The following is a 12,348-nucleotide window of genomic DNA, read 5'->3' as shown; positions in this document are numbered from 1 at the left end:
TCTGAGTAATTTATTCTTCATATTTAGGTCTCTGAAGCAAAACTGAGGGCAGATGAGGCCAAAGAGAATGCTCAGGATGTTCTGTGGAAAACCAATGCTACCAAAGAAAAAGTGAACAAGAGTAATGAGGATCTGCGAGATCTGATCAAGCAGATCAGAAACTTTTTGACCCGTAAGGAAATTTTTCATTTTATTTTTCATTTTATTTTAGACATTTCTTCCTATCTTGAAATATAAAACTGTTTGGTAAGAGTCTGTGTTTCAGAGGCCATAATTCAAATCTGCATTTTAGATAAAATCAATCTCTGGCAGTGAATAAAGTAACATTTCCAAATTAAAAAGAAAAATTCCATGTTAAGAAATATTTCCTATCTTAAGTTTATATACAGGTATCCCTCGTATAACATGGTACTTCTATAACAGTTTCGCTCTAACACATTAAGAGCATTGGGGAAACCCCCCATATAACACGGTACTTTTATAACACTGTTTCCGCTCTAACACGATATGACTGTAGAAGATAGCCAAGAATTGCTGGTAGAAGAAGAAAATGATAAGAGCAATTTTGGTGGAAATGACATTTGGAATGTGCCAAGGTAACTTAGGGGATGACAGCACTGATGAAAATGAAGAAGTTAAACAGTTTACTCTAAAAAGCATAAAGGCAGGCATAGACTTAGCCAAACAGTTAAGTCATATTTCTTAAATGACCATCTTGCACTGCTAGGAGCACAAAGTTTAAGAGAGAACTTCAAAAGTGCTTAGCACCGTATAACAAAATTTATAAAGATCTCTCAGCCAAAATCAAGCAATCTAAAAAAAGTTTTGCAAAAAGTAGAGCACAGAAATCAAGATAATGCTGAAGAAAGTTCAGAGAATGAGGATGTCTTGTCAAAAAGAAAATGCATTTGGTTAATGGAGCTTAGTGATGACGAAGAAAACATTACTTAATTCATGTTAATATGTAATACTTTCGATGAAAATTGCTTGAATAAAGATATTTCTTAATTATAAAAATATAATAGTATGTTTTTTTTTAATTTTTGGAACCTAACTCCCCTTTTTGTACTAGTTCTTTGTTTCATATAACACAGATTTGCGTAACACGGCACTTGTTAGGAACCTAACAACCATGTTATATGGGGTTACCTGTATGTGTGTGTCAATAACCTTCTCCAATTTTATGCAGATACAGACACATGTGATCTGATACCCAAGTAGCAAATCAAGAAGGAAGAATAAATCATATACTATGAGAATTGAATTTGGAATTTGTTAGAGATTACAGATAATGTTGTTAGAACCTTAATTTGAAGTAGAGTTTATTTTGGCATTGCTCCCAAAGCTTCGTAATGCTCTTATTTACAGGGTATTATTACCTATGGTTAGACAACTCTGTACCTTATATGTTTTGTAGAAAGAACATCTCTTGAATTTGTGGTCTAACTCATAAGTATTGCTGGTCAGTTTGAGTGTTACCAGTAAGGATGGTTTAAGCTACAAGCTACAAAAACTCTCAACTGAAATAAACTTTATCAAAAAGGTGTGTAACACATAACAAGAAGTTAGTAGGATAGCTCCATGGTTCTGGGACCATGTGCTTTTCATCTGTCTGCTCTGCCATTTTACACCTATTAGCTTTGTTCTCTGGCTAGCTCCTCCTGGTTACAAGCCAGCTGCCAAAGTACCAGACTTCATATAAAAACATGATCATATCTAATGGAAGAAGAGACCACCTGTCCTTCTGTTGTATTTTTTTTAAAGGAGGGAAATATTACCCAGAACCCTCTAAACAGTCTTCTCCATAAATCTCACTAGCCAGAAATGAGTCCCATGCCCATGCCATACTTGGCAGACTAATTAGGATTTATGCGTATGTCACTCATTCACAGGGTTGCCAGGGGTTGGAACTGATTCAGGGGTACAAAACACATACAGTCAGGACTTAATTCTGAGGTTGATAAGCTTACCTTACCTTAGGGGTACGTGCCTGAACACAACTGGTATTCTGTTAGCAAGGAAAATGGGGAAATGGCTAATAAGTAAGGAGCTAACAGTATTTACTATGGATGTCTTATGGAATAGTCTGTGGAAGCCATTATTCAATGATATATTTTCCTTTACTTATAACTTTAGGGGTCCATTTTTATGTTTACAGTTTTTTTGAAAAGGGTTAAAAACTAATGATATACTTAAAGATTAACCTATCTTGTATTTTTTTAACCTCCTTTCACATTTGACATTTGAAACTTCTTGGCTTCTGATAGATAATATGCCATCCTGATTCTCTTGCTTCTCTGACTGGATTTTCTTCCTGTAATTTCCTGAATCCAGATCACTTATAAGGAATATCAGCACTTTATATCTGCATTTACAGTAGTTCCTACCAATTCTTTCAACCTCAGCTGAAAGTTTTCACTGCCTGTTAGGATCAAGTCCCAGCTTTCTACCCTGGCCTCTCGTCTTCTATAATCTGAACCATTCACTCCACTCAACTTTCACATAACAGGCTCTGCTCATGCTGTTTCTCCATCCAAAGATGCCCTTTCTTCTTTCAAATCCTATTTTCCTTCAAAACTGATCACTTCCTCATCCTCTACAAACACATCCCTGACTACCCCAGACTACAGCAAATTCCAGTACAGTAGTCCCTCCTTATATCATGGTTCACTTATCGCGGCCTCACTGTATCGCGGGATTTTAAAAAATAATATATTTAATTATTTATCGCGGATTTTTCACTATATTGTGGGATTTTGCGGTACTGTATACGTATGTTGTTAAAGTTATGTAGGTTTAAGAGTGTAGAATAAATGTAAGGTTCCTCCTTCGCGGGGGAGGTCTGGAATGTAATACCCGCGATAAGTGAAGGTATACTGTAGTCCTTGCTGTAAGCTTTCCTCTCTCATGTGTGAAGGTCTCACCTCCCTGCTCAGTTAGACTATAAACTCTTAAACAGGAAGTGTGTTTTGTCTTGGTGTAACCCCACTCTGCTGTTCACATAGTAGATGACCAGTAAGTTAGTGGGTGAAAAAATGAGTCATATATGATTTTCACCTCTTAATGGGAACATCTTTGCTTTTAACAGAGGATGGTGCTGATCTGGACAGCATTGAAGCCGTTGCTAATGAAGTATTGAAAATGGAAATGCCTAGCACCCCACAGCAGTTACAGAACTTGACAGAAGATATTCGCGAACGAGTTGAAAGCCTTTCTCAAGTGGAGGTTATTCTACAGCAAAGTGCTGCTGACATTGCCAGAGCTGAGATGTTGTTAGAAGAAGCTAAAAAAGCCAGGTATACAAATACATGGCATTTTAAAAAGTGTAAAAAGTATTTAACCAACAAAAATTTCCAGGAGTATCTCTGGGTCATTTCAGGAAGGGTTTCTTAAAAGAAATATTCTTTTCTGGAAGGAAGTACAGTGCTTTTTTCATGTTCACAGATAATATATCGTCTCATTCTTTTACTCAGCAAAAGTGCAACAAATGTTAAAGTCACTGCAGACATGGTAAAAGAAGCTCTGGAAGAAGCAGAAAAGGCCCAGATTGCAGCAGAGAAGGCAATTAAACAAGCGGATGAAGACATCCAAGGAACCCAGAACCTACTAACTTCGGTAAGATTATTACAATCATTATTACATGTAGGAGAAAACAATACATAATCTTTTTTCAGAATAGTATATTTCATAGTTAGAAAATTCTTATAACTGAACTAGCACAGATGCTATAAGTGACATGTTTTCAAAGTAAAAGGACTCTGAAGACACTGGAACATTAAGTCCCCTTTCATTTTCACCCCCATAAAAATCTTAAGACAAGTTTCCCATTCTTTCAAGAGATCATATAGACTCCATTCAATAGTATGAAGTATAGTAATAATTTCAAAATCCATTGTTAGAAAACTGCTATTATAAAGCAGCCCAAAAGCAACTACATGGCTGAAACCAGTGTCTTAAGATTTCTGAGGTGATCATTAACAAAACTGCATTAGTTTTGAAAACGACTGGAAAGCAGCAAAGGTCAAAATGTCAGTTTCCAATGGCCAATCTAGAAGAACCTAATATAGATCTTAATAGCTAAACAATCTATTGTGAATGCACAGAAAACATAATTTTTTTTAAGCAAAGTGCTCTTAGAAACTACCATATAACAAAAGAATAGTTCACATACATTTAATGCTTTATTCTAAAAATCCTCTTAAAGTAATGCAAACATAGTTCTATTTTTCCTTTTTTTTTTTTAAGAAAAATTCCTATAGGCAAACCTTTTTCCTTCCAATTTGAGGGAATTCTGTTCATTTCTTTTATAAAAGTGGGTGAAGAAAATACATGACTCATCCAATCCTTCCCTATCTTCTCAGACTATACTTTGAAATTAGATGCTCCCAATACTGGCAGCCATCTCAGGCCAACCACCCCCCTTAATGTTTATTTTTTAACCTGTGTTTCCTGCCATTAGTCAGTACAAACCTGTCTCCCTTATTCGATTGATCTCAGTTAAGACAGGCCTGGCAGTTCGTCAGACACTTTTCCTTCTTAAATTCTGAGTACCTGCAAGGCCTTTTCTTTAAGCTGCTTGTTCAGGTTTAGAAAACTATGTTTTTCCATCAGGCTGTGTTTTAAACCTTTAATTATTTTTAGGTTTTTAAATTTTCTTAGTATGCTGCTAACATGAACAGTATTTTGGTGACTTTTTAAAAATTACTGTTTTGAAAAGCAAGTTAGAAAATATTAATCCAACGATAGGTGAGATATTTGGCTTGATGATTAACATTAATAATGGTGGTTCTGTTTCTCAGGGACCCTGGGAAGCAGCAAGTGGTTTAAATTAGTAACAGTAAGAAACAAAGGCAACCTCTAACTAAACTATGCTAATGAAAGCTTGTCAGAAACTATTCACTCATAAAACTATAAACGTATCTCCTAAGAATTATAACTACTCTCTAAGAATATTTTTCTAAATTAATTAATAGGTAAGCTTTTTGGCCAAGAATCATTTGGCTTAAAATATAAATTTTAGCATATGTCTACACTAACCCATTAGTTCTATTATGTCATTATTGTTCTTTAGAATTAATTCTATGGAAATAGCCCCATCCTTAAAGATTATTTTTAAGAAAAAGTGAGGGCTGAGTGAAACTGGTTTTTCTATCATGGGCCAGATCGCTTATTTTGGCTAGCTTTCTTTAAAAAAAAAAAAAAAAATCAATGTTTACTTGTAATCCTTTGAAAAGAAATCAAATGTGGATTTTTCACCAGTTGCCCAGATATTTTCCCCTTAATAATTTTATTTATAATTTCCATCCCCCAATCCTATCAGTAACTTTTCAGTCTTAAAGAACATTCCATGTCTCCATGTCTTCAGTAATTAGCTAAAAACACCAGAATTAATTTTATAGGTAGTTTCTGAAGTGCCATAACCTCCACTACTAGAGTTTCATTTGAAGTTGATAGAAAAAACTAAAGATGACTGGAAGTTATAATTTTCCCACTCACATTAATTACAATTGATATGCAAATCCCTCTTCTCATATCTGCTTATTTGGGAACATTGGCCAAAGTTTACAGGTATCCTTAAAATGCTTTTCAACACATCAAGCTGCCTGGGGGTGGTTCTGACTGTAAGGAGAAATTTTATGTGAATTTCAGCCTAGATCACCAAAAGTACCAAAAGGATTAAGTTAACATGTGAGATGTAGCAAAGACCATTTAAAGTTGGGCATTTAGCTTCCAGTCAAGATGGAGGCATAGGTAAACATGGCTCGCATTCTCACACAACCACAGCAAAAATTATAACTAGACTACAAAACAAATATTACCCAGAATCATCAGAAAATTGAGCTGTATAGAAATCCAACAACCAAATAAATAAAGAAGCCACATTTATCCAGATGGGAAGCAGGGGTGGAGATGCAGAGAGGCTAAGAGAGGTGCAGAAACAGAACAAGTCCCACAACCATGTGTGCTGGATAAAAATCAGGAGGGGTACCTTGGGAGCAAGGGATCCCACCCCACACCAGACCACCCAGCCCTGGGTTCCAACACCAGAAAGATAAGTCCCCGTAACTTCTGGCTATAAAAACCAGTGGGGATTGAGGTAGTGGAAAAAACTGTGGGGTTCTCAAGTCTCCTCTTAAAGGGCCTGCAGTAGACTCAGGACTTACACAGACTCACCCTCTATGGGCTTCACCACAGGGCAATAGCTGGATGGGCAACAGTGGCATATGAAGAGAAATTGAAGTGTCTGGCATCAGGGCAAGAACTGGGAGGGCACTTCCTCCTGGATAAAACTCCAGAGGCCAGGCAGCAGCACTGTCCCTTTTCTGAGCCCTCCCTGACACAGAGCCCCAGAGCAGTGACATTGGTTGCCCTCCCCTGGTGATTACCTAAGGCTCCACCCTATACAACTTACAGCTGCACTTTTCTACAATAGCCCATGCTACTGAAAGTCAAAGCAGCTCTACCTAATACACAGAAACAAACACAGGGAGACTGCCAAAATGAGGAGGAAAAAAAACTCCAGAAAAAGAACTAAACAAAATGAAGATAAGCAATCTATCAGATGTATAGTTCAAAACACTGGTTATAAGGATGCTCAAAGAACTCACTGGGTACTTCAACAGCATTAAAAAAACCCAGGCAGAAATGAAGGTTACACTAAGTGAAATTTAAAAAAAAAAACTTACGGGGAACACCAACAGTGGAGTCGATGAAATAGAGAAACAAATTAATGATTTGGAACATAAGGAAGGAAAAAAACATTCAATCAGAACAGCAAGAATTAAAAAGAATCAAGAAAAAAAAAGAGGAGGATAGGCTAAGGAACCTCTGGGACATCTTCAAATGTACCGACATTCGAATCATAGGGGTGCCAGAAGGAGAAGAGGAAGAGCAAGAAATTAAAACTTATTTGAAAAAATAATTAAAGAAAAGTTCCCTAATTTGGTGACGGAAATAGTCACACAAGTCCAGGAAGCAAAGAGCGTCCCAAACAAGATGACAAGATGGACCCAAAGAGGACCACACCAAGACACACCATAATCAAAATGCCAAAGGTTAAAGAGAGACTTTCAAAAGCAGCAAGAGAAAAGCAGAAAGTTACCTACAAAGGGGTCCCCCTAAGACTGTCAGCTGATTTCTCAAAAGAAACTTTGCAGGCTAGCACAGACTGGCAAGAAGTATTTAAAGTAATGAAAAGAAAGGACTTACAACCTAGATTACTCTATCTAGCAAAGCTATCATTTCGAATGGAAGGACAGAAAAAGTGCTTCCTGGACAAGGTAAAGCTAAGAGACTTCATGAAGTTATTATTGTATGAAATGTTAAAGGGACTTATTTAAGAAAATGATCAAAACTATAAACATCAAAATGGCAATACATTCACAACTAGCAACAATTGAATCTAAAAAATAAACTAAGCAAACAAGCAGAACAGAAACAGAATCACAGATACGGAGATCTTTTGGAGGGTTATCAGTTGGGAGAGGGAAGGGAAAGAATGGGGGAAAAGGTGTAGGGATTAAAAAGTACAAATTGGTAGGTAAAGAATAGATGGGGATGTTAAGAACAGTATAGGAAATGGAGAAGCCAAAGAACTTGTATGCATGACCCATGGACGTGAACTAAGGGGGGATTGCTTCAAGGAATGGGGAGTTACCTGGTGGAGGGGGGCAAAGGGGGAAAAGTTGAGACAACTGTAATAGCATAATCAAAATATATTTAAAAATAATAACGGGCACTATAAACTTTCTTGAAATTTTTTTTAGTAATTACTTCTTTTGGTCTATAGTAAAATGGCATAGTGGTCTGTTAAATCTTCCTCTAAACTTATGTTCATAGCATTTCCTACCACTTCTTAAATTAATGGCTTGCTGGCTGATTGACATTATACTTTTAGATTGAGTCTGAAACAGCAGCTTCTGAGGAAACCTTGTTCAATGCCTCCCAGCGCATAAGTGAGCTGGAAAGGAATATGGAAGAACTTAAGCGGAAAGCAGCCCAAAACTCTGGGGAGGCAGAATATATTGAAGAAGTAGTATATGCTATGAAACAAAATGCAGAAGATGTTAAGAAGGTAAGTAAATTTTTGTAATTTCACAGCTATGTTGATCAAGGAGCAACTGGTCTCCTCACTGCCTTCCTTGGAATAAGGAACACGGCCCTTAAAATGGTTAATTATCAGAAACATCCCAAATGACCTGTTCTGACATAGCAGTCTTCAAAGACACAGATGGAAAAAAATGGGAGTGGATATGAAAGTATCCAATAAGCATGACCTAGGCCCTCATATCCAAACTTAGATAAGGGTTTAGAAAAGTGAAATTAACTTAGGAATGGAAGTCTTAAAACAAGAATATTAAGCATGTTTTTCTGTGTTTCAATCAGGGAGATCTTTATGGCATACGGTAAACAACACCTGGCCATTCGAGAAATCTTTAAAAGCAGTGTAGAAACAGCTTACAGTTCATAACAGAGAACAGCTAGTAGGAGGGAACAAACATCTCACCCCTTCCATCCTCATTCTGAATTAACTGCCCCTTTGCTTTTCACTGGAAGGTACTCTGTTCTGCAGAGAAAATCTCAGGACCCATTTTTTTTCACTAAAAGTAATTTCTGAATTATATGGGCTTTATCTCCAAAGAAACCATTTTAAACTTGAGGAGAGTACTGCAATTATTACATGAATAGTATGGAGCTTTAAACTGAAATTAATTTCAAGGATTTTCCTGGAATTAGTTTGGCTTTTGGGCATTAGGTGATAGTGACTACCCTATACCTCTGGGTTGGAGAAGAGAGCAAAACAGTAAGAAAATTTCACTTGCACCTGTCTTTTCCACTTTCCACTAGTTTCCTGCAGTCCTGAGAAAGTAAGTCTCCCAAATAATTGTCTTACAGAGCATTTTGCATAAATGTGACATTTGATTATAATAAAGAGCAAAATCCCTTGACATGGAATTCCTATTATCAATAACTATTATCCTGTTTCTCAAAAAAACACTTGTAACCATCTTTCTAAACCTACACCAATTTCTCCTATCAACCATGTATGCTATAATCTTGCCCTACCGTTAACTGTACCTTTTCACTCTGACTCTTGATATCAAGTCTCTACAAACCCAAATCAAGAATCCAGATAGTTCTCATTTCTTCAAAAAGGGCTTTTTTTGAGGTATAAATGTCTGGATCCCAGCACCTCTGCCTTTGAGAAAATCTCTGTAGTGTCTCTGTTGAGAAGAGCTAAATCAGCAGGAGAAAGAGGACTTAGCCCTTGAGACCTGTTACAACTCCAAAATGTCTGAAATCTTTTCATGTCAATGTTGTATTTAATTCCACTACTTCAAGATAATGCTTTCAATTACTTTATTGAATAGCTTGAAGCCTGAGTACCTGAACAGTGGCCCCTAATCGAGAATGTTTGCTGTCCAAGTTAATATCTGTGATCCAAACTTGCCATGATTATACTACATACTGCTCTTAAATGTAATTACTAACACTTAACATTATCACTTCTTTGTGTTTAAATGTGGAATTGCAGTCTCTGGATGGTGAACTTGATGAAAAATATAAGAAAGTAGAAAACTTAATTGCCAAAAAAACTGAAGAGTCAGCAGATGCTAGAAGGAAAGCTGAAATGCTACAAAATGAAGCAAAAACACTTTTGGCTCAAGCAAACAGCAAGCTGCAACTCCTGAAAGGTAGGTGTTTTCACTTAGGTTCATGCTTTCATGAAGAATTTTAGAATTAGTATGTGTACTAATTTTTTTTTTTTTTTTTTTTTTTTTTTTAAGGTGAAAATCTATTTACCTTTCTTAGGCACTTAAGAGAGCTTTATAAGCAAAGATACTTGAGTGTTAATTTTGAGATCATCATAGTATAAATTGCTCAGACTTCTTTTTATCTCCCACAGAGTTAGAAAGAAAATATGAGGACAATCAAAAATATTTAGAAGATAAAGCTCAAGAATTGGTAAGATTAGAAGGAGAAGTCCGTTCACTCCTAAAGGATATAAGCCAGAAAGTTACTATTTATAGCACCTGCTTGTAACAAAGGCCAAAAGGCTATAAGATGGCTAAGTGACCAAATTTGGTAAAAAGCTACATTTTAAACTGACTTACTGATTTTCAAAGTAAAGCTCATTGCCTATTTAATGTTTTTAATCACCACATTTTATATGAAGTTTAATAAAGTACAGTGCTTTTGTATAACTTTGTTTAGTATAATTCTTAAACTATTACTTTTACTGATTCAGTGTTCATGAATTCCTTGAACAAAGAATGTAAAGATGGATTTATAAACAAGTTGATTACAACCATGGAGACCATAATTTCCATTATATCTATAAATAAGCTTTTACTCCTGTTTGCTAGGTCAATACCCTCCACAATCCACCCTAAAATCACCTCCCAGTGATTTCTGGATAAGGAGGATAGAGCCTACTTTCACAATATCACTGGCTGCTTAATTGCTCCAATCTCCAAAACTCCCATAAGTATTCCTTGCTATAGGAAAGAGAACAAAAAGCACCAATTTTTAGAAAATTAATGACTTTTAAGTACTAACACCTAGTATAGGTTCAGGGTTGCTATGGGGAAACTTTAAATTAAAGCAGGCCAGAGTTAACAGACATTGTTCCTACCAACTGAGCAGTGCTACTCAAAGTATAGAATGATGTTGTAATTTCTCAGTTTTTATATTGTATTTGAATTCACAACCTAAATTAGATTCTCTGCTAGGATCTGTAGGTGAGGCCAAAACAATCATATGACAATTACTTATGCCACAAGGTAAAGAAAATAGCTGGAATACAATTGCCAGGCCTGTGTCAACTTTATCACTGAACTAACTGGGTAATAGCTCAGGCCCTAAGGGATTTTTTTCACACATTCTTCTTAGAGCAAAACTATTCTGTGTGCTACTTAACAACCACCCACGCATCCAACACAGCTGCACTTGAAACTGAGCCTGAACAAAAGTTATGTAAACAGTTGTAATTTAAATAAGGCAACTTCCCTCTGGTTCAAGGCAATTAATTGTCACTTTTATTTAGGTAGGAATCCTAATAACTAACAAAGTGGTCATGTTGCATCACCTACTAGAGCAACTAAGTCATCCCCCTCACCCCTAAGTATTTTTCTTAAAATAGAAATCATCATACTCCCCATTCCTTTATGGGTAAACAACTAAGACCTCACTTCAAAACTAAGAATTTTAATCAGTTTAATGAATTGGATAACTAACTCAGCCCCATCTCTCACAAGCCAAGAAAATACTGAGAACTTAGTAAATAGTAAGTGAACATTTAAAACTTGTTTTATACCCAAGACTTCAGTCCCACACAAACAAATTTGCATTCTCACATTGAATGGGAACCCTTCAAGTTGAATTTAACTATTATCTTGTGTGTCTCTCTATAAGAATTCATACTAAATGATATTTCACTATTTCCTAATTAGAAATTTTCCCCCTAGAATAGGAGACATGTCTGATGTTTAAATAAACTAGCACTTCACATAATATTGCAATTTCAGATTTTTTAAAAATGCAGAGTTCATTCTCAATAATGGCAAATACTACATATCAAACCAACCCTCCTGCTGATAACAACTGCTAACTCTGAACATGTTTTTGTTTTCTGCCCCCTAAAGATAATGGAGAATACCCAAGCAGGCAAAAGGCAGAGGGGAGCTGACACTCATGAAAGATCAGCACTGGATGAAATTCTGTTTTCAGTAACTTTTCACTTAAGGGCTGATCCCAGTAAGTGGCAACTTGGGCAGAAGCAAAGTTCTACTGGTTAAGGATTTGAAGGACAGAGTTTAGGGCAACCACAGCAACTGAAATATGTGGGAGGGAAACACAAGAGAGGCAGGCATAGGAGAGGACACCCCACGCCCCCCCGCCAAATTATACATATATTTTGTCCAATTCCTACTTGACCAGTGAACTACACAAGCAATGGGCAGACTTCAGCTGCTGCCCCTCACAAAGATGGCAAGTGGGGAGTGGGAGATATGCTAAGTTAACTGCCTACTAAAAGAAAAAAAAATCACTTTTTCAGAGGTATGTAACAATCCAGTCTTTACACTGTATCATTCATAAGGGCCATGATACAATCCAGGACCACTGAACACACTAAGAAAAAGGAAAAAGTGATCCATATATAAATACAATTAAAACCTTAAGACTACTAGTCTCCTTTTAGCTATGATCAGCTGATGGTATCTTATTACATACAGCTTTCTGCTGCTAAATTACATTCTCCAAACTTGCCTTAAGACTCGTATAACTTTTAACTTTTAAATTGCAATCAAGTGACCATCTAATTAACATATTTCTAGTACTTTAGGA

The 12,348-nt window shown here is 36.3% G+C and overlaps 1 protein-coding gene across 2 annotated transcripts in view; it reads left to right on the top strand.

Annotated features, from left to right (window-relative positions):
* LAMB1 (laminin subunit beta 1) overlaps positions 1 to 10,205 on the top strand; it is a 74,949-nt gene extending 64,744 nt beyond the window's left edge. For both annotated transcript variants that reach the window (XM_090287355.1, XM_090287354.1), the window contains 6 exons: positions 28 to 172; positions 3,089 to 3,296; positions 3,474 to 3,615; positions 7,898 to 8,074; positions 9,536 to 9,695; positions 9,908 to 10,205. In XM_090287355.1, the coding sequence (XP_090143481.1) occupies positions 28 to 172; positions 3,089 to 3,296; positions 3,474 to 3,615; positions 7,898 to 8,074; positions 9,536 to 9,695; positions 9,908 to 10,044 (969 nt within the window). In that variant the 3' untranslated portion in view covers positions 10,045 to 10,205. The remainder of the gene's footprint in view (positions 1 to 27; positions 173 to 3,088; positions 3,297 to 3,473; positions 3,616 to 7,897; positions 8,075 to 9,535; positions 9,696 to 9,907) is intronic.
* Positions 10,206 to 12,348: the final 2,143 nt, after the last annotated feature.

This window comes from Furipterus horrens, unplaced genomic scaffold (genome assembly GCF_987537825.1).
Source record: "Furipterus horrens unplaced genomic scaffold, mFurHor1.1.pri manual_scaffold_9, whole genome shotgun sequence".
Classification (NCBI taxonomy): Eukaryota; Metazoa; Chordata; class Mammalia; order Chiroptera; family Furipteridae; genus Furipterus; species Furipterus horrens.
Note: the sequence above shows the minus strand (reverse complement) of the source record. Positions and strands in the feature narration are given on the sequence as shown.